The following is a 23,401-nucleotide window of genomic DNA, read 5'->3' as shown; positions in this document are numbered from 1 at the left end:
AAAAGAAAAACATATGGCAATGAAACACAGGACACAAATTATACACAACTTGCACCTACACAAACATGTACACACACACAAAAAGCTTTTTTTATAGAAACTCACATAATAAAAGTACTCACTGGCTTATATTGTAAGTAGTTTACCCATGTCCTTGTCAACATAGCTATGTGTGTTTGAGCTGTTACACACATTTAAGTGTGTCTCAGAACCCTCCGAAAAAGTCTGAGAAAGAAAAAATACATTTAAGAAGCAAAACAAGCTGAAATACAAAAGCATCACCCACAAAACGTTCACTCGATCATCTCCTCTGAGAGGAGTCTACTTTTGCACTGACTGACTTTACAGCATGATCAAAGCACCGCTTCAGAGGGTATTAATGTTGTGTCTGTCACTAAACCAAACCCTAAGAACAAGTTTGCAAAGCGTCAACAAGATCACTGAAACAGCTGGAGAGGATGAGGGTTTTCTTTGGAGACAGATGGCTTAATGGTGACAAAGAGATGACGTGAAAAACTGACTGTAAAATTACAGTGCTCCAATACGTCGTTGCCATTTAGCGGAGCCACTGAGGTAAGAGGAGTGCGTAGGTAGATGTTGCTCTTTTATAAGCAGTGAATCACTCACAAATTTTTTTCAGAGAAGCACATTGTAAAGAGAGACAGAGCTAGAGAGAACACCAGCCTGCAGACACATAAACAGTAACATAGAGGTTCAGTGACCCTGCCAGAGGTCACACATTACAGTAGCTAAACAGGCAACAGAGAACACAAGCTTAAAGTGCAGCACATAACAATTTCTACACAGTTAGTGTTATGGAAAGTTGATCCTCCAGGGTGGAATACTTACAGCAGCTTTGACAATATGTCCATGTATTCAAGGCAGTTAAGATCATGGTGTTTCTCCAAGTTTTCTGTCTCTTTAATGCCCCCTTCCCAATAAGTCCACTCTGTTCTGATTGGTTAGTTTCTGGAAGCTGCATCACGGCCTACTTCTGCTGGCTCCAGAGGCTTCTCATTAAAAAAATAGTACTAGGATTTCACTTCTTTTTCTCGTTCTTTACTCAATATATAAACTTCTCCAATACATTCGTACATGCTTGAGCCTGAATCCGATCCAAAATATACAAGGGGACAACGCTAAAAACCTACGGAACGACCTTAGCAACAAAGAGTATGGAATGGACGCCCGTTTGTGGGCGAACAATCTGACGTCAGTTTGATGGGGAAGTAGAAGTAACTTTGCAAACGAGCATTTGCCTTTCAGCAAACATTTTTACATACATTCAACTCATGTTTTGGAACTTTGACGATGTTTAACATAGACATCTTGCATTACAACAGTGTATAAATGACAGAAAATCATATAAAGTATGTTACATCCCCTTTAAGGGTATAATTTGACATTTTTGACATTTGACACTTTGCCTTAGCGCTGCAGCCAGCGCCAGTTAGCTTAGCATGTTAGCATGCATCTTGTTTGTTTAATCCATACAAAAATTGAAGTGTAAAAATGACAAGCTACGGTTTTGCACGAGTTTATGTTTTGGCTGAGAGCAGATACTTCCTTAATTAGTGACCTTTAGAGGTGCTGGTAGGCACATTTTGTTACCTTAGAACAGAGCCAGTAGCTGCTTCTTGGTTTCCAGTGTTTATGCTAAGCTAAGCTAACCAGCTGCTGGCTCCAGCTTCATACTGCATTTACAATACAGACATTGTTATGCCATGTCTGCAGTTTCTGCAGTATAACAGAGTACTGCACATGTTTAAAATTAAAGGCTATGATTTACTAGGTATCTTTCGCAGAGAGAAGAAAATTAAACCCCCACTGCCACAAACTGGACACAAATTGGAGAGACTCACTTTATCATTCACTGGGAAAGCAATTTCAAATAAATGTCTGTTTTTATCTTCTTCGATGAGAATGTGAGGTTGTTTCTAGGTTCTGAAACAACGCTCAAGGCTGGGTTCAATCCAATCAAATGTAGTTTGAATGTCCATTTAATGTCAGCACATCATACTTAGACACAAATCTCAGTTTTAGTGCGGTATACCAAGACCTCATCTGAGACTGTATTTCTTCTTGGTTAAAATGTTGAGGTTTTTTAAATGTTATTCTGGATACGATTTAACTCAAGATATAGGACAAAAACCCAAGTATGATTCAGTTCTTTACACTAAAAAATGAAATAAACACTGTAAAACAAAATATATTGAGTGGGTGAGTCTGGTGAACAGACAGGACTTGTTTTCAAAAGGGAATATTTTTAGAGCAATATTGCCATAAAGAACACCCCTCATTATGCTAGCTTTGCTTTTTTACACTGAACCAAACACAGTCAGCATAATGTCGCCCCTGTGAGTGATTTTCAATAACATGCCGGAGCTCCAGAATCAAAGGCGTGACACGTAACACAACAGTGTCAGAGTCTAATGTTGTCCTGCCATGCCAGCTGTCCCTTTAACACAGACGTTGATCCGGCAATGTGACCGCCTCCGCTGCTGGCTTAATGGCAGAACAACAATGCACTCCCATTCCATGTTCGTACCATTTATAAAGAACAGCGATGCGCAACATTCCCTCCTTGAACCTGAACTTATTTACAGTGACTATAATCAATATATTTTTTAAAAACATTGTATCAAATGACAACTTGTAATATCAGAGGCATCGCTCATAGTGCTGAGCTTTACAGAGCTTTATAGTGAGTTTCAGCTTATTGTTTAGCTGTCCGGCCCACAACTTTTCTGTTTTGGTTCACTTTAAGCACACTCATTGTTTTGTTTTCTGCTGCAGCATGCAGCTGTGCACTACCTGCTCAGCACCAAACAGCAAACAGACACTAGCAACTAGCTTTAGAAGAGCATTTAGAGCCAGATAATTTCCTCTGGAGTTGGTAGAGAGCAAAAACAGAGCTAAAAGAGAGTGAATATTGGACTTACATTGGCCAGGTGGCCACAAACAAGACTATAACAAGTCGAACTATGACAAGTTTGAGAAATCAACCTTCAAAGGTCAATGTTGTGTTTCCCCAAAGTGGCTAAAAAATCAGTTAAATCAATGCTCATGGCATTACTTGATCTTTTAAAACATAACATTGGTTGGAAGGCACATGGCATGGTGTCAGTGATTTACAACTTTCACCATTTTTTCCCCTGTTTATGGGGTTTTTGGGGGAGTTTTTCCTTATCCAAATCGAGGGACTAAGGATAGAGGATGTTGTATTGCTGTACTGATTGTGAAGCCCCCTGAGGCAAACTTGTGATTTGTGATATTGGGCAATACAAATAAAACTGACTTGACTTGATGACTCATCTTGGCCCTGATTTTTCCCGAGTGTCCTCTCTACCACTCCAAACCATATCCTCTCAGCACTCCAGTTTCATCACAGACTAAATTCATGCACCTACGGTAAAATGAAAGACACAAATCTACCAGAGAGCGAGTGAGTGTTAGTCACAATGCTGAGACTGACCCTGAGGAGTAATTAGTGGCATCTGGAGTCAGGGCCCAATGCTGATAAAAATGTGAGTGTACAGTCATTCAATATTCATTCAGCTTCTGCTTTGTTGCAAATTTCATTAATCAATAAGTTACTGGGAATGAATAGGTTTCCAGGAACAAATGATCCACAAGCATTTTTCTCAGCTTCAACTTGTATGGTAAAACTATACAGTATGTCTTTATTGTTGCAATAATAATACAGCCTAAATCCAATTTCCTCTCTGAGATCAATAAAGTTCAAAATGATCTAATTAAATTCTTGTACATGCATACTGCAAGTTATTTGTCATAAGTGAGTTAGTTCTTACAGTATTGGATTCAGTGCAAGATGTTACAAAAAGATAAAGAAAAAACTTTAAGAAAACAAGTTTGCACATACAGGCATACTTCACTAACTGCACTATCTTTTTGTTTTTGTAAAATATAGATGAATTAGTCAAATATAGTATTTGACAACCCTCCAGTCAAGTCAAGTCAAGTCAGTTTCTTTTATGTAGCCCGATATAAGCTTTACAATCTGTACACATGACACCCTCACACCCCAGAACCTCTCAACCTTGGGTGGTACATTGATGTTTAACTTTTAAATGGCAAAAATAAATATATTAAAAGTAAAAGCATGTCATTATTTCCATATAATCAATTGGATTTCCATTCACACTCTTAAAAATACATACATTGTAGAAATTGCTGGGGTCATGATGATTTTATGACATGTAAATAGGGTTACAGGCAAGAAAAGGTTGAGAAATTTAAACCCTTGACTCAGATAATACACAAATTCCTCCAAAACCCTTTCATGGGAAAAGTACAGCACATTGTCTTGGTAATTCCGGTAATATCAGACACCAAATGTGCAGCTCAAAGCATGTAAGTTTTTCTTCCAGAAGGGAACAGCTTGTTTATACAGGTGTTTGATACATTACCAGTCAAAAAACCTTCCATATGAGGGAGCTTCAGGTCTAAAAACATTATGGTGATCATTACAGTTGAGGGTTTATTTTTATAATTGCAATGTGCAGCAATGTAGCATTAAACAAAACATTAAACCTAAACTCTAAACATATTATTTGTGACATTTCATATCTCTCATCTGCCCGTCACACACAGCAAAACACATCTGTGCTCTTTTCTGGGCTTAGAGGTCTGTCCAAAAGAAGCAAACACTCCTATCTTCCAAAAACCTCAGCTTCAGACGATCGCACACATATTTGGAAACCATTTGTACATACCGGCATGATTCTGAACCATAAATCTACTCTCCACTCTGATTTTATGTCAGTCATGTGCAAGTTTATTAGAAAATAGGGGTATTAAATATGTACAGGCAAACTAAAAACTTTCTCAAGGCCCCCGAATGGGTCCTAATGTGTTCTGAGGTTTAAACAGGGCAAATAAAAGAACAATGTTTAGGCATCTTGGGAGCAATTTCTGACAGCTTTCATGACTACTGGAAACTGAAGCAAACCTTTGCTCATAGTTATGTTCACAGTTATTTAATCATCATTGTATTATTGAACATTTAGACCATCTTCAGTAGGCTGCTGTGTGTGTATTTGTATGTACAAAACTATATGCTACCATAATTGGTAGAAGGTCAGGTGTCTTACCCAGGGATGTAGCCAGGATTTTAGAAATTTTGAGACCCAACCTCATCCAATTTCAAGTCACCAAAAGAGTATTTTTTCACATTCATTTTTATTCTTTCTACTTCCAACATGTTTAAAAACCTTCTCATCTAATTCTGGTTAAGAAATACAAAATAGCTTTACTTTACTGTATGTGTTTGGCCTAGAACAGCCAAATTTAAGAATAATGAATAAAGAATGACAGAATCAGTTTAACTGACCTTTTGCTCAACCCCCAAACATCACTTAGTAACCGTAACTATGTACAGCAGATTTGTCAAACTTTGGATTTCACCACATTTTAACCTTTCCAAAACCAAAAGTACAAAGGCAAAATTGTAAGGAATGGATTGAACAGGGTCCAAAATCATTCCCTCCTTCACTCATTCACTACTCTCTGGACACTCACCAAATATCATCATTTGCCTCATCACTATCACATTGCATTGTGGGACTGTTAGCAAAAAGTAGTGTACATTTTTTTTGTTCCAGTGTGGAATTTTTGATGGCACTATATATAGTGGATATATTTACATCAAGCAACAACTACCATGGCTTGAGGCTGAAGCCAAGGAAGTACCGTGATGCTGGCTCCAAAAAATCCCTGGTTCCAATTTACTCCCATTCAAAAAGCGTCAACTTCTCTCTAGAAATATTAGGTCAATTTTTTTTCCAATGAGTCATTATGGTCTCAATCTCTACATTCAGGCCCTCTAGTAAGTGTGCTAGTGGTCATTTAGGAAATTATTGCTCTGTTAAATAGATTTTAAGACTTATAGTGGCTTTGATGTCTGCCGTGTGGGCGTTGATTGACAGCTGTGATTGACTGTTGGCTTACCTGCTGCTCTCCCCAGCTCCAAGACTCGAGTCGGACTGTTGTTGCGATATTTTGATAAGTTTAAACTTACTTGATTACGATACCTGCCCTGTTAGCACACTTTGGTTAGGTAACTTGTTAGCCCCAATGTGCACTGCTTGGTGTTCCCAGTCAGTTATTGTTAGCTTCAGTCCAAGGTAACGGGGCGTGTTTCCAGAGTGTGGAAGGCAACAACCTGCACTCCTTATTTCTTTCTTCCTTATGTGGAAGGTCCTAGCTCCAAACAGAACAGATGGTGCTGACCATAAGCTGCAACTCTGGGCTTCAAACTGGCTCGAATGCAAACCAATGGGTAGCATCACATCTTGCTACATTCATCTTTATATACAGTCTATGATTTACACATTCAGAAATGAATGGCGAATGTTTAAGATTGTGCTCTGTGTTCGTCTACCTCTGTATGAAATCTAAGACACACTATTTTCAAAATGACTGTGGATTTCAAGTGGTAAATCTTCCTCCTATATTAGCTCGAATGGAAATCTTGACAGGCTTAACAACAGTAACAGGGGGCCAAGGTTTAGCTAATAGTTAACTTTTATGTAACTTCTCCTCAGGTTATTTAAACCTCAAATTAACAGAAACAAGCCAGAGGACGTGTGTCCTCAATGGGCCTTTTTCACAGCAGTTATTTTGACTCATCACAGGTGTTGCTAATAACATCAACGATAACTGTTTTATTCAAGTTTCTCATTAAGTCATGCCAGGGAGCCAGCATGCACAATAGCAGGACCCTGAAACTGAAGCAGCTAAATGGAATTCAGCCATCATTCATTTTATTATTAACACATGTGCTTTTCCTACATGTCAAACTGTCGTCTGTGTAAAAGTGCTATGATACTCACTGACTTATGGAACTTAGCAAAGCCCATATCTAAGTACAGACTAGAATTAGATTATGTTCTGTTAAAAATGGAAAATAGAAACAGGGAATAAAAAACACCTCAAACACCTAAAAACATCTCATCTAATTGACAGAATAAAGAAATTACAAAAGTGCTGTCAGTAATTTGTAAGAAGAATATAAACATAATGCTGTATGACAAAATCCATGACAAAAAACTTTTCATTGGGAAGCATCAAAGATTTCTCATTTCTGACTGTGAAGTTCTATTTTTCCTTCTGTTCATTACCTACAAGGCTGCTCTTACACAACTTACATTTAAAACTCACATGGCCACACGAGCTGGTTAAGAAGAGTGCAGAACTTGAACATTATGAAACATAATGTCTGTAACACTTCTTTTGTATCTTATACTGTGTTCAAGTGAAGTTATGTGACAATTCTATATCTTTAAGCATTTAAGGGCTACAACAGAAATCATCTGGAAAAAAATCACATTGTTCGCTGAACCTAATTCAGCTTCTACATACAAAAAAGGTTATGAAAGTAAACTGGTAATAAATGGAGCAGCTCCCTGAAGAAACACATTAGAAAAATCAAGTTAAAGCTTCAATGACATACATCTTACTTCTCAAAACACTCCCTTGTTCTTAGACAGTGAAGACTTAAAATAGATTTGGAGAGGAGAGTCATTTTTGCAGTGATTTCAGTAGGGGATTTCTCAATGTGACAACTGAACGACATACAGCAAGAAAATTGGCCAGCAAGAAAGAAAAAATACTTGCATAAAAATTCTAAAATTTCCCATTTATGCAACTTAATAATGTGTGTCTAATAGGCATTGCATATGTCTTTAGCTACTTGAAGTGAATAAACAGCATGGAAATATCTTCTCCTCTGATTCACAGATAAATATTATACCAGTCCATTAATTCACACTGACCCACTCTGTCCATTAAGTCAGTGGTTAGGGTTAGTGGGAGGACAGGCTCCTGCTTTCCTCCTTAGGGTGGGAGCTCTTATATCAATTTAATGTATTTAATTTTTTTCATGCTAATCTGTTATTGGCCAAAACACGTAAAATGACAATCAGAGGGAGGACGTCCACCTACACCCACAACACAGACATTGCGTTGGTCTAATGACAGTTTTCAAATTTTGAACTCTCTATCACTGTATGTGGTAAAGCGATAGATAAATTCATACAGTAGCATATTAGAAAAGAAATTATAACATGAAAATTGTGAACTACTTTTAAACACATCAATAAAAAAAATACATTTTATTTAGGCCTTTTCAATAGAGTCCAAATTTCCTTATTTTGTTTTTTCTTCAGATTTATGTTAGCTACTTGTGTTAGCCAACACAACAGTTAGCTTGTTGTTGCAGCCCTGAAGGACTGTAAAGGACTGTTGTTAAGCTAACGGGAGAATGGATTTGGACTGGGCGGCGTGACAGTGGCAGGATGCGACTGTGGGGAGCGGATGCAGAGCCCCGCTCTGCTGGCACGGCCTCAGGCTTCACTGCCTCAGCTGTCCGGGCTGGACTCCCGGCGGGACTACGGTGGGGTGCGGTGGCCCTATCATGTTGTTAACGTTCTACAACAGTAGAACGTTAACAGCATAATTTAAATGAAACAACTGGGAGAGTTAGTCTGCTGGTCATTGTTGCTAATGATATCAGACTGGTTAACCAGTAGCGATACAAACAAGATGACCAACAGCCACAAAGGCAGCGGGACGTTATGACGTGACGCGTTATGAGATGACAAGAAGATGACATCAGATAACATGAGTTAGATACAGCTTCTCTCTCTCTGTCTCTTTGGTCACTATTTTCTTCTCTAGTTAAATGTCTCTCTGTGGCTGTTGTATGAATTCATTTCCTTAACAAAAATGCAGCAAAGATCATATAATGTGCTGTAGGTAGTTTTCCTGGACACTGAAGCTGTTGAAGAGTTACAGTGAGCTGTCTGGACTCACATGGAAAGAGCCTGATTCAACTGGAATTTATCCAGTTTTTAATTGAGTGGTTGTTCAGTCACCAGTTGATGTTGTGTGATTTGTGAATGAGTGTGTAGGACGTCTGGCTGCTTGCTTTTGAGAATTTCTTCAGAGTTGTTCGTGTTTAAGCTGAGCCCTATATTGAGTAATAAAGTTTTATTAACTAGAATTAAGACTTTTTAAATACTAAAAGCAACTAGAATAACAACAGTGTTAACACTGTCAACTTTGTAGGCTATTTTTTGTATGACTATATACAGATAAGAGTGTATAAGTCATGTATTTGATACATGTATTAATACTTTTTTGATGTGAACTTACACTTTTAGATCTGTGAATGTTTTTAGTATTCAGCACTGATCTGAACCTGTATCAGATTATAAACTTTGTGGTACTTTATATATGTCAGTATACTAAGAAAATACATAGGAAACACATGTGAATCATGTGATATGTTGTCTGTTTTTGATGAGAATATACATCTTTTGTCGAGCCAGAACAATACTATAAATCTGAAGTTAACTTTGTTTAACTTTGTTGGTAAAATGACACATCTGAACGACTCCAGGGCTAAAATGAGCACTTCTTTGTTTAGAAACAACATGTAAATGCTAAATGTCTTTAAAGAAGAAGCCTTTTCACCACTCAGGGGTTTTTGGCATATAAAATTTTCCCCCACTCGATGAAATCCAAGGAGGGGGACATAGTATGATGTGGATTGTTGTTAGATTCCATGGTACATTCAGTTTGAATATGGGTTGCTATACTTCAACAGGTTAAGCTAAAAATTATGTTGGTGTATGGTGTTTTAAAATTTTGTTCCATGTGCCCCTTTATAACTTTGAGCACCTGCCCCTCTAAATGTCTCTGCACTGCATTTGAACATAAGAACATAACATAACTTGAACATAAGAAAGTAGAGATAAGTAGCCAACTAGTGTAAAATAACATGACGCCATGGGTTCATTTTCCTCCTGTCCTCTCCAATTTTTTGAGTCACCAGCCGCCACTGATCCAGACACACTTCTGAAGACCCATTCATGTGCAGTGAATCAGGCTTTTGGTATTTCCAGAAGAATTAAGTCCCATAACTCAATTTATGTTTTAATTGGTTACAGCTTGGCTTCAGTTAGCTGGTTTACGGTACCGGTATGCAGTTCTTCTCAGACGTTCCTTTTTCAACAAAAACACCCCATGTGCTTTCTCCCTTTCTCTGACAAGCAGATATGGATATGAAGATTAAAGGCAGTGTAACATAGGCTAATAAGCATTTTAATTCAAGGTGACTTGCAGCAAGATAGCTGACATGGAGGCAGAACATGTGATTTTGATGAGTTGCATCGACTAAAAGCTTGGAGTGATGGTGAAGAGCTTTCATTCCATTAATGTGATGTGTTTTAGCAATGCATTCTTCATCATTTGTATGATGTGTATCATGAAACAGCACATGTCTGTAAATGTCAAGCTCTGGAGGATCAAAGCTTTTCTAGATTGATAGATAGAGAGATGGATGGATAGATGGATAGATAGATAGATACTTTATTGATCCCAAAGGAAATTTAGGCATCCACTAGCTTATCTAGCCACCAGAACTGCTACAGAGAGCTGTCACTAATATGTGCCAATAGAAGTAGTGCACATGCAAGGTTATTAATAGTGCAAGAATAATAATTACTGTAGAAATTGGAGATAAATATATAAACAAATACAAATACAGGTTAGGGCTCTCATAGCCAGTAACTGTCAGTCCAGCAGCCTAATGACTGAAAGCAGGTGAGTGTGGGTAGCAATGGAGAAGCAGCATCACATTAATTAATAGTCAATTAATCCATTGACTGGGAGGAGTTGAATGGCTGTATGTCCCAGGGGACAAAAGATTTCCTCAGTCTGTCTGTTGAGCAGGACTGAGACAGCAGTCTGCCACTGGAAAAGCCCCACTTCATCAGCCCTCAGTCCTTGGTGCTTTTGCCAAAAGTAATAAATATAAGAAGGACAGTCCGAGATGGCTGCAATGCACGTTGGCTGTGTCTAGATATCTCGCAAAGGATATGATGTCTTTTCACACTGTGGAAAAGGAGTCTTTCAAGGAGTTGCTCAAAACTTTTGATAAGATCTCTACAATAAAGTCAGGGCTGATATAAATGAAGAGCTGGAGGCAGCAGACTGTTGTTGTTGTTGCGCTGACTACAGACATGTGGTCAACTACCAATGTGGTCCACTATGAGTGTTACAGCACACTATGTCACTGAAAGTTGGGAACTGCAAGTGAAATGTCTAGAAACGACACATGTTCCCGATGACCACACAGCTGTGGTGCTAGCTGAAGAACTGCAAGAGTGGGCTCAAGAATGGGGGATCATGGAGAAAAAGGTGTCTTGTGTCAACACAGATAATGGAGCCAACATTGCTAATGCCATCAGGAACCTTGATTAGCCAAGGCTTAATCGTTTCGGACATAACCTTAACGTGGCTGTGAACAATGCCATTAAGAAAGAGAAAGCAAACACTGATCGAGCCTTTGGTGTATGCCGATCTGTCAATGGAGCATTTGCGCATAGTTGGCAGAGGCGACTCCGAGGAACTTGACCTTCTACTACATTCCCTGATAACGATAAGCCCATGCCAGGTCTATAGAGCTCAGAAATAATATTAATAAAGCACATTTGTTCCACCTAATTGGTCTTATTTAAACATAGGTTTTCAGCTTGCGTCAACCGTCATCATAGCCTAAAAAGTACACTGAAAAGCAAGCAACAAACCAGCAAATAATGTCTGTAGTTGGGCCAACATTGTATTGAAGTACAAAACAGCTTTTTCATTGGAAAAAAAATGCATTTTTTCAGCTGGAAACAGGACAGTGGCGTGAAGTGTCGCAGGGTGGTGCATTGTTGCACACAGCTGCCAGTGTGGGGCGGCTGTTTTGACACACGCCATTCAGTGTCTTGGCCTTGACACAATTTGTTTATTTTTTGCATAGGGATAGCCTACTATTTCTTTAGATTTATTTTCATTTACATTTCATTTTCACATTATTCTTTGTTCTTTATTTAAGTAATAAGCTAAAGGGCATTTTTGGCCAAAGCGGCATTATCACTATTTTGGCATGGCAAATGGCATGATTATTTTGCACTTTATTTGTCATAGTTCTTTATTTAAGCAATAGCCCACGTTATGATAGGCCGTAGCCTATATTATTATTATTATCATTATTATTATAATTGTGTGATTGTTGTAGACCAAATATTTATTGTGTTTGAATAAATTTGTCCTCTCCTTATCCTCTGACATCCACAGTCTTTAGTGTGAAAATCTGTTTTTTACTGAAACATTACAGCCTATAGGCTACTCTTCTCAATTAAGCAAGATAAATCACCTTGAGATCTTTGCTAAGTGATAAGCTGTAAAGACAGGCTGAACAACTGTTCGATGGCGTCAGATGAAGGATGCCTCTGCTTGCAGCCTCCAAATGAACAAACAGGTGGGGATAACAAAACTATGCTATTAAATGATCAGGGTGCACAACTGCACATACAGTTTTTGGTCTAGTTCTCAAATATGATTTATGAATTGACTTTGCTTTTCAGCACCAATCGATCGGACAGCAACCGCTAAAGACGGCTTAGTTGTCATTTAGTCACTGCAGTCACTGTCTTGTTTTGCGAAAGACTCATCGGAAATCAGTGCAACAAGAACATGCATATGGCCCAACTCCAGCTGCCAGTTCCTATTCACACACACTTTACAGGTTAATTATTTACCGAGTTGGATTCCCAAGGAGGCAGGCCATTATGTTAGCAAAATAAAAGGACAAAAATCGGCCAAAAAAAACAACTGCAGATTGGACTCAGCCGATATATTTGTCCAATCACCCAAGCCTAGAATAGAATCATAAAAAAATATGGGGATTTGTCTTTTGCCGTAGTTAAATGCACAATCTATTATCCGAAAGGGTCACCTCACTAGCAAAAATCAGGAGTAGTATCTGGTATCACTCCCAAACGTAATTCTAAGTTAGTAATTTTTCGGCTGTTCAGATCAGTAATGTTTTTTGACATTACATACTTTAATGCATACATTGAAGTAAAACAAGGGCTTGTTGCAAGTACCAGGTTTACTGAGTTTATCTGGATAACTTTGCTGAGTGAAACCTGTAACATAAACCAAAGTGAAAAAGACATATTCTGGGTTTGATAGCAAATTTGTACCAGATAACTAAGTCAGCCACTTTCTTGGAAACAGCCTTGGAACTGGGTGACTGTCCTTACTGGAATAACAACAACAATGGTTGTTTATTGTACCACTTAAAATGACTCATGTTCAAGTTTTCCCCGACAAGAAAACTGCTTGTAGCCGAGCATATAATGACAGTAGTGTGACGTTATGATAGCGTTAAAAAGTGAAGATCGGGGTGGATGGTTTCTATTTTTATTTTACCAAAATCTTTCCCTAATCTTAATCAAATAGTTTTAGTTGCCTAAACCAAACCAAACTTTAAAGCTGCACTAATCAATATTTTTATATCACCAACAGAAAAAATGAATATGTTTAATGTGAAAGGGGTCTCTCGTAATGAACCCACAGAGAATAACTTATAATTATAGTTCCACTCAGCTCTCTACGTTGCGTTTCAGCATGTTTCAGGTAGTGTTTTTTTCAGCACACAATTTTACTGCTTTGGTTCACTCTCATCGTTCTCATCAATCTAACTTCTCAACTCAATGTTTTCGGCTAAGAAGCTCTGACAAACAGACTACTGACTACAGTGTAAACATTCAGCTGCTAGAGAGCCAGATATTTCCTTCAGGAGATGGTGGAGACCAAAAATGAGGTTAAAAGGAGAGTGAATATTTGAATTAAATAAAGAAAAATGACTGCAATGAATGCTAACGGTTTCTGTGCCTGCTGGATTTTTAAATAGGCAACGGTTTGCTAACACACCCACCATATCAACTTTGTAAGTCGATAATATGTCAGTGTTGGTTTCCAGCTTGTTTTGCTTCCCCCAAGTTTCCATCAACTACCTGCTGGCTTTACTTTATCACCACGTTTCACTCCATCATCACATTCTGTCCTTTTTGTCTTATCTTCATATGGGCATTCCTTACTGAAATGATATCCTGTGCTCTATTACTTAAAGCAGTCATGATGTACAAATAAGCACCCTGCTTGAGAGCACTTCAGCAGCACTGCAGCCATTAATTCTGCCAACAGTGGCCTACTGTCATCTGTCTGGATAACATCCTGAGGAGGTGGAGGGGTGTTAGGGGGACTAAAGCAGCCCTTCTCATCTCTAACCACAAAGTCAAACTCCCACACAGTCTGAATGGGCTGGTGAGTTGACCTTCCTTCACTGAGATCAAACAGCGGTGTCTAGCAGTGGCACACACCTTACTCATAAACTATGTCTTTCAGTTCAGCACTGACGCATAAATTAGGCCAGAACATCAGTGTGACCAACCAGAGCCAGTGCTGTCTTCTGTATGACTCACTGATTTGCTTTAGCGGACATGAATGAATATCTGCTATCCAGTAATTTAGGACTGATTCTTTTTAACGGTGTGTTAAAGCAATGTTTCCTGTAACATGAAGAAAACTGAAAACATGAGGTCAAATATATTAAAATGCTGCCTGGTTACAAAATATGGTTTTCCTCTTTGAGCTTTCTGACCACCAGAAATGCAAAAAAGCCACCTTGTTTATGATTTCCTTAATAGACTGACAGAGACGAACAGCGGTCTGTGACTGCCCTGGTTGATGTTTTCATTCTCTACCAAATAGCCCAAATCTATTCTGTCATATTATCATTTTGTTAACTCTCCACCTTTGAAACTTTTGCCAGGAGTCACAGCTGTGTGACGGCGGAAACTCGGTCAATGAATTGACCAGAATGCGAAAAGACTCCAAACATGAAAGTCTTGTAATGAATTTAACATGTGACCTTGAGTCCTTGACATCACACACTCTGTTATTCTGTTTTGTCCTTTTGCTTCCTCTGACAGCGGCCTGTTTTCATTCAACAATGTCAAGTCACTCCCAAGTTATTCCTCGCCACATGGAAGTTGGGGTCCGTGAAATGCAAAGCATTTCAAGTCTGTTAGCGAGCTTCATTCAACTCCATGTCACGTACAGAAAAAAGAAGAAAAACAGTGGAAGACAGTTGCACAGATGTTGGAAAATGCACAAAACAGAGTCATTAAAAAACAACAAGAACTTAAGTGTCAGCTTTCTGTAATATATATCTTATATGTCTTTAATCACAGATTACATACAGTATCTTAATAATAAACAACATTCCTTTTTTTCACACCATGAAATAATTAATAGTAGCAGTTATTTTCATTATTGATTAATCTGTTAATATTTTTTTTCAATTAGTACATGAAATGTTAAAAAATCTAATCACAACTTCTCAGAACCCAAAGCTAAATCCTCAATATTTTTTAGTCCAATCGGAAGTGCAAAACACAAATAAATGATTGATCAGTTATTAAAATAGTTTTTAGTTTTTTTAGTCTTTTCTCTCTCTCTACTTGCAAAACGTTTTCTTACAAACAGATCTACATATCATCTTTTAGCACCTCCTATATAAACTGGAAAGTATTTATCAATGTGAGCTAAACTGTGGCTGTCATTGTCAAGCTTCCTGCTGAAGGTTAAACATCAAATGAGGGGTAATAAAGCTGAAATATTATCATCATCACTAAAAGTCTTTTGGATGTAAATATGTTTCTCGCATAATGACTGCCTATCAAGCTTATAATTCTCCAGTATTACTCAACTTTATTCCCAGAGACACAGATTCTCTCAGCATTTGTTGTTGCATAAATCACAGGAAAAATGACCTGCCATCTGCTTGTTTCTCTGCTCACTGTGCTGCTCCAAGACAGTTTCACTTCACCTGATGAAACAAAGCTATAAACAACAGACAGATTAGCACGATCTGTGCCTCGACATACTCAAGATCAATTTCACTGAGAAATGTTCTTTAATTCACTATAGTCCTCCTGATAGTATCCCACTGAGAGTCATTATTTTACAGTTTTATCTAAGAAAAAAGTATTTTTTGGAATTCTATCTATTTATTGAGATAGTTTTGGTGTGATCTATTAAGGTCTGGAGCTTATTATCTGTGTGCGGTCAACCTCAGTTCAAGGAAGCCCAACAGTGCTGTATGTGCCAATGAATTAATTGTAGAAACTCAACAGCAATGCCTCTTTCCAGAGTAAAAAACACAGGATTTTTGCCTGTATTATTAGCCCTGGTGCTTAAAGAGCAGGCTGAAGTCTTTTTTTTTTTGTTTGTCTTTTTGTATTTGCATTAAACTAACCCTTTATGAAAAGAGGCACAATTAAGAAAAAACACTTGATTTGTGCTCTTACTTAAAAGAAACAGTCATAAAATATGCTAGACAAAACAGAGCAGATATGGTTTTGATTACTGCCACTTAAAGTCAAATATGCGAAAAGTGCAAAGTGTGCTGCCCTGGAACTATAAAACCTATTTACACAAAGCAGAATCAATGAAGCGATTATTCTGTTCCTGCTTTTCATGGCTTGAATTTCTATTCAGTATTGCCACTGGAAGAAACAGTGAAATACTGCAGAAGTCAAGTATCTCACTCCTGATGGGAATTTCTTGCCAACGGTCAGCTTGATGTCATGTTTTATCTCTAAATGTTGCAGGTTCTTACCTATTTTCATCCTTCTCTCTTTCTCTCTCTGTTGTTTTGATAATAATAAAAAACTTTAAACAACACCTAACTAGCTTTGCTTCGACCTCTGGTCGCCCTTGAACGAGAGAGATGCACAGCTGCCTGCTCATGTGTCTGTTACCCAGCCCCTGAGGCAGCGCTTTGATCTGCTGTCTCTCTCTCTCTGCCGGCTGTGGAAACATCATTACACTCTAACTACACCTGAGCAACAGACATTAGACTCTCATCCAGCAACTTTACTACAAGGACACAGGAGGAAATGCTCTCTCTTGGCTCTTTGTGTGACAGACTGTTGCTGGTTTAGGAGGCGGATAAACACAAAGAGCCTGTCAGAGAAAGCCTGTCAGAGAAATTCTGAGAGGAGGCAGACTGAGGATTCACAGCAAGGAAATGATGAAGTTAAATGCAAAAGTGATCAAGTTTGCACCTCTGAGAAACAGCTGAATTGAGCGATCACATTACTCACCAGCAAGACATCTGACTCATGAGATGTTCTAGTGAATAAGCACTTAGTTCCAAACCATGTTTGAAACTTGGCCTAATCAATTTTCGCCTTAACCAAGCTCCTCTTTTAGAGTTGGGTCAAGGTAGGGTCAGCCTTTAAGGCTTCCTTTGATCTCTAAAGAAAAGATCACATTACCATTTATATCACTTCATTTCAGGGTGAATTCTCTATCTAAATTCAACCGACAGCATTAATCCAATTTAAATGAAATTCAACAAAACGTAAATGTTGGAGGTGTGTTTGTATTTATTGCAAAATATATCAAAGCATGAACTCTAAAAGGCCCACACCTGGTGAAATTTAATCACTCAAGTGATGAGCTGACTAACTGAGAAGCTTTGACACGGTTGTGCGATACACACTGCCTGCGCCTGTGTGCACTGCCTGCACTAATGAGATTCAAACTCCTCTGATTAAGTGCACATCAGCCCGTCTTTTTTAACATTCATAGAGACACGCGGGAAACTGAGAGGTACAAGATAAACACAGGTGATTAGTTTGAGAGGGATCATTAAAGCTGCATGCACACACACACAAACACACACGCACACACAGCACGTTAATGCTGTTTGAGAGTCACTGCTGTTCAATCAACAATCAGACTCTTCAGTTATTACCTGAACCAGGGCGATATTTATTTCTGAAGCACATATTTTCATTGCAGTCATACTTTTACAGTCATTAGGTAAGGACCCTGCTGGTTTCAGAAGGAGTTAGTCATATTCACTGAAGTAACCTCAAATTAGGTTTGGTTAGGCTCTGTTTCAGTCAGCCGATATCTTCAATAACGCTAAAAGCTTAATTCAAATCCAAACTGGGACCTAAACTGGGATATATTATTCTTGTGGTTTCTGTTGTTATTTGAGGCAGGAAGCAGGGTAGCATACTGAAAAGGTACATATACACACTCACGCATGAATGTATGCACTCAGACACAGAATTACAGGGTGAGGTTGTACTTTTCTATCTTTCTGCATATTTTAAGTTCTTTCAAGATGACAAAACCATTCCTTCTGATCCTCAGGGTTTTTTTTAGAAATTAGCAGAGGCTTCCTAGTAATCAGCAGAAATGATGGCATGAGTCAGTGTGAAAAATGCTTTCGTGAAAGACTAACGGTGTAGTTGCATTTTGGCCGTGTTCCCCTCTGTGCCATTTTAAAAAGATGTAACTTGGCTTTTAGCAGAGTTGTTAGAGGAGGAGAGAAGGGAACAGTTAATGGTCTGAAACAGTGATGTTAATAGCACTACTGTATGCACTGTACAACTTTCCATTCTAGGCTGAGATGAACCACAAAAGGAGCCACATGTTAAATATTTTCATGATATAATAGTAGCAAAGTAATTGCAAAGCAAAGCAATTTCATACAGGTATGTGCCAGGATCCTAATGCACCGTAGAAAAGACAAATATGTTGTTGGCGTTGAATAATGGAATAATTTACAAGACAAACTTCATTTGGAAACATTTCCTTCATACCAGATGTTCAAACACTACATTCACATGTCTCTTGAGAAACATGAATAAATAATTAAGCGCTCTCTCCTTTATGACTCTCAGGTACTTCATTGTTGTGCTATATGCTTCATATGAATGTTTAAAATATATATATGTGTTAACTTTTCTATGCTATTATTTTGTCAAGGTCTCTTTTGCAAAAGAGATCATGTATTTCGCAAAACTTCCTGTTTAAATAAAGGTTAAATAAATTTGTACAAACTTGTTAATAAAATATTTTTTACATATGTTCTACAAAAACAGGTGGCACCTTCTATATTCATGTTGATGTCTCCTGTGTTCTGCTTTTAACAACATCTCATTTCATATTTTTCTTATAGTCAAGCAGTGGACATGTTAGAGGTCAGAAGGTTGAACGTTATGAGGAAATCCATCTTCTTTTTAGAATACCTTAAAGGATAAGGTCGGAAATTTTCTATATTTTTCTTACTGTCAACATATCTCACATGCAGAGCTAAACCAACAATGAACTCATCCTACTTGCAAGTATTGTGTGTGTGTATCCAAAGCCTGATATATTTTATTCTTCTGTGCTGTAGACCTCCATTGTTGTTAACAAGACTGAGTCAAAGCCTCGTATATGGTTGGCAACACATGGCGACCAAGCCCCCAGGAAGTGCACCAGGCTTTTACTAAAGCCAATTTGACGCAGGGCTTTTCTCAATATCAAGTACTCCAAATTCAGACTTGCCAAGTTCGACTCGAGAGTACAAACTTCCGAGGACGGGAGGATGCAGTACGGTCATTCTGCAACTGGAAGAGCAGTGCACTTGCTGACAGCAGCAGCTCAGTTTCAACACAACTACCTGACATTTATTCTGTCTGTAATGTAGCTATAATAAAAATCCAAATCCAAACAAAATTTTATATAGACTGATCGGTTCATTTTAATACATTTATATGTATTGAAATGTGGTGATATATGTATATATGGAGCCCCAGAGGCAGCACTGTTGTTCTGTCCAGTAAAAACATGAAGTTTCACTTTACATTCAGACAAACTAATGTGGCAACTACAATTGTTATATTTCATCTGTGAGACCAACATTTGTCTTCCAAAAGGAATTATATCATATATCAAAATGCTACAGCATAAATCATCAAAGAGGTGCACAGATCGGTTGATCGGATCATGTTCTCCCCGGGATGACGATGGATGTTGACCAGTTGATCATGTCAGCAGTTGGGCTGCTAGCGACTGAGATGATCGGCTGGTCTCACCCAGACAGCAGCTCCAAAACATGTCCAAAAATGTCAGAGCAAATTTCCAAATAGACATTATTTGGATAAACTGACCACATATTGGGAATCTAAATTGTTATTTTCTCACCTGAAAAAATCTTAAAACTTAATAAAGGGACATAATAACAGTCCTACAGCAACAATTACAACAGCTTTTTCTCTGGCTCAAAATCTCCGCCATCACTGCCAGTTGGTGCGAAATGCATTCTGGGATACTTGGCTGTCTCAGGCTTTGGCTGCCTTTGGCCAACCAATGGTGCATCTTCATCATTTGGTCAGTCAGTCAGGGACAGACATTTGCCTTTATAGGGTTGTCCCCACTGTTACAGTCCAGCCAAAAACTATTAAAAACATGTCAGTGAGCCACACCACTGCACTGGCTGACAGGTTTCTTGTATTAAGAAGTGTTTGTGAACAGTAGTTTGTTTAGAAATGTCTCCAGAGAGTAATAACAGAGATCATGTTTTCAGTCTCCGGGGAGCAGTTCTTTGTGAGCCAGTAGCCACTGGAGTTTCACTAGCATGCTGTGCTACATATTAGAACCTCGTGACTTTGTACTATATTATAGAAAGAACTTCAGTACAAATAACAGAGGAATATGATATATCAGACTTTGGATACACACATGATACATGTAAGTAGGTACAGTTCATTGTTGGCTTGGTTCTGCACATGACAATGAGAAAAATATAGAAAATCACCAGCAAATCCTTTAAAGGGGTTATATGTTAGAATAGCCACAGCCTGTCCTGTCTCGTAATACCACTTTGTACCTCAAGAGGCGATAGTGAGTCACTGCAGCGTCCTGTCTGCCCTCAGTCTAACATGAAGGGATGAAGAAACCTACTGTTTACAGTGAATCTGTGATATGGCGTCATCAAGATACCAAATGGCTACAGAGACATTAGTGTCAGCGGTAAATCACCAAAGAGCTGCACAGGTCAGTTCATCAGATCATGTTCTCCCCCGGTATGACGACAGATGCTGACCAGCCGATCAACTCAGGAGCCGGGCTGCTTGTGATCGAGATGACCGGCTGGTCTCACCCAGCGAATTTCCAGGCGTTATTTGGATAAACTGACCACATATTAAGAATCTAAATGGTTACTTTCTCACCTGAAAAATATTAAAACTTAATAAAGTAATACCATAATAATGGTCTTAGATCGAAAATTACAACATGCCCAAAATCTCAGTCATTGCTGCCAGTTGGTTAGAATACACCCTCGGGGGCAGTGCTTCTTCTTCATCCTCTCATGTTAGACTGACGGCAGACTGGACGCTACAGCAACTCACTGTCGCCTCTTGTGGTACAAAGTGGTATTATAAGACAGGACAGGCTGAGGCTCTTCTTACATGTAGCCCCTTTAAGGCATTCCAAAAACAAGGTGGATTTCCTCACAACATTCGACTTTCTGACTTCTAATATGTCCACTACTTGAGAAGCAGCAGAATAATGAGGGCAGTCACATGATAAAAGGAGCAGCAACTCTGTCTTGCAAACTCGCTCATGGCAAAGGACCACTCACACATTATCTCAGCTCTCACTGGCATCCAGCCAAGTAGCCTAGTCTGCATGCTGCTACGAGAGAACTCTCTCTCACCCGCTTGGTAAACTGGGCTGCATGCTGGGTACGACTGAGGGTAGAAGATGGAGGAGGATCTGACATAATGCTGTGAGTTTTGGCAGGGCTCACCCCGGGCTCTCTCCTGTCACTGGATTGACTGCAGTGAGCAAATACAGAGGCACTTACACTAGTCTAGCCAGCGTGGCTACTAAAGCTGAGGGGAGGCTTCCTGTGTCTCTCATTTGTAAAAGAAGGTGTTGCTGAAGAGAAGTGGATAAGGAGTAATGGATACCATAAGGCTCATCCTGATTGGCTGAGCACATATAGTGTAATAACAGCGCAAACTCTATGTGCAGAGCTGCTGACAATTTCTCAGAAAACAAGCATGAAGAATCAGTTGGCGATCAAATCTCGCACTTACATGTAAAAGGTTAACTAAAGTGCTCCATGGGAACATTTAAAGCCAGATGAAGTCACAGTGATAGAAGTGAGCTCATCATAATTTCTGTGCCCACATGACATGCCTCTGCTGGACGCAAACACTCACTCCATTCATATGACATTAAGCCTGATTAAATCTGGTGAGCAAGGAGCACGAATAAACATTATTTCTCTCCAGTATACAATGTCATTTGGATTAGATACAAAAAGAAAAGGTGAACAGAAACTGACACTGTGAACTATTCTGATCACTGTGTACATTTGTTTTTAGTCTTTTTAGTTATGCTACTACAAAACACACAAAAGTTAACAAAAGTACATTCATTAGCACCATATTCTGATTTTTTAAAGAGGAATATCTCATCATTTTCTCTGTATTTTAATCTAATTAAAACTAAAGGTCCAATATTCTGCAAATGAGCTGTTCTGAGATTAGTTGCAGAGCCCATTTCTTGCCAAGTCTTGTGGTCGTGCTGCAGTGTAAATGAATGTAAATCAAACTGTGCTTCAAGAGAATATGACACCTCGCCTCATGCCGTTTCTCACGATGGATGTGAAAACACCTTTGGATGTACTGTACGTGTGCATGGCAATTAGAGAGTTGCTACACATTCACAGGCTCTGAAATCAAAACCTGCAACAGGCTCAGACTAAATTCTGGACCAAACAGTCAACTGGTGATTCTTTTAAACACGATGAAAATACAGAGCCCTGCAGAACAGCAGCAGCAGCAGCCAATTAATTTGACACATTGTTAGCAAATTGATTAATTCAGCAATTTAAAGAGAAAAAAAGTGATGAGGGGTTGAGAAAGGAAAAGTTGCAGAGATTTAAATATTTCATCTTACTTTAAAAAAATTACTTACTTATCAAAATGACGATGGAGAGAAAAGTGGTGTGGTTTTTTATATAATCCATGGCTCCCTTTTTCAGCAGAAGTCCGTGCAGGTTTTTTGTTGTTGTTGTTGTTGTTGTTGTTTTTTCTTTGCACCTTTACGTCCTCATTTATACGTTCAACAGACCGTCACAAACAGGCTCGTGAAACACGGTTAACGGACACTCACTCGCCCCTCCGGACACTGTAGTTGTTTCTCCAAGTTGCGCACTGCTACTCATTCCGGTGACGCTGCTGATGCTGCTGCTGCTGCTGCTGCAGCTCTTAGTGACGACAGACACACACATTCTCTCTCTCTCTCTCTCTCTCTCTCTCTCTCTCTCTCTCTCTCTCTCTCTCTCTCTCTCTGTGTGTCTCACTCTCTCTCTCTCTCTCTCTCTCACTTCAATCCAAAGGGGCTTTATTGGCATGAAGGTTTCCAGAAAAATGTTGCCAAAGCATCAAAATGCAATTTGTCCAAATATTTGGACAGTTCACAAGAACAATAATATGAACATTATATGAATAGTTTATCCTATGCATGTATTTGTGTGTGTGTGTGTGTGTGTGTGTGTGTGTGCTGATGAAGGGTGTTGGTGGTGACACCAGCTTGTCGCACAAAATGAAGCCAAAATCACAAAAGCAGAGAGACCAAAGAATGTTATTTTCACAGTGGTGGAAGACGTAAA

The 23,401-nt window shown here is 38.8% G+C and overlaps 1 protein-coding gene across 1 annotated transcript in view; it reads right to left on the bottom strand.

The window, feature by feature from the left end:
- ltk (leukocyte receptor tyrosine kinase) overlaps nt 1-22,972 on the bottom strand; it is a 63,330-nt gene extending 40,358 nt beyond the window's left edge. Inside the window, exon 1 of the mRNA XM_067613779.1 lies at nt 22,705-22,972. Within this exon, the coding sequence (XP_067469880.1) occupies nt 22,705-22,756 (52 nt within the window). The 5' untranslated portion in view covers nt 22,757-22,972. The remainder of the gene's footprint in view (nt 1-22,704) is intronic.
- Nucleotides 22,973-23,401: the final 429 nt, after the last annotated feature.

This window comes from Thunnus thynnus, chromosome 16 (assembly GCF_963924715.1).
Source record: "Thunnus thynnus chromosome 16, fThuThy2.1, whole genome shotgun sequence".
Classification (NCBI taxonomy): Eukaryota; Metazoa; Chordata; class Actinopteri; order Scombriformes; family Scombridae; genus Thunnus; species Thunnus thynnus.
The sequence above is the reverse complement of the archived record's forward strand: the minus strand, read 5'-3'. Positions and strand labels throughout refer to the sequence as shown.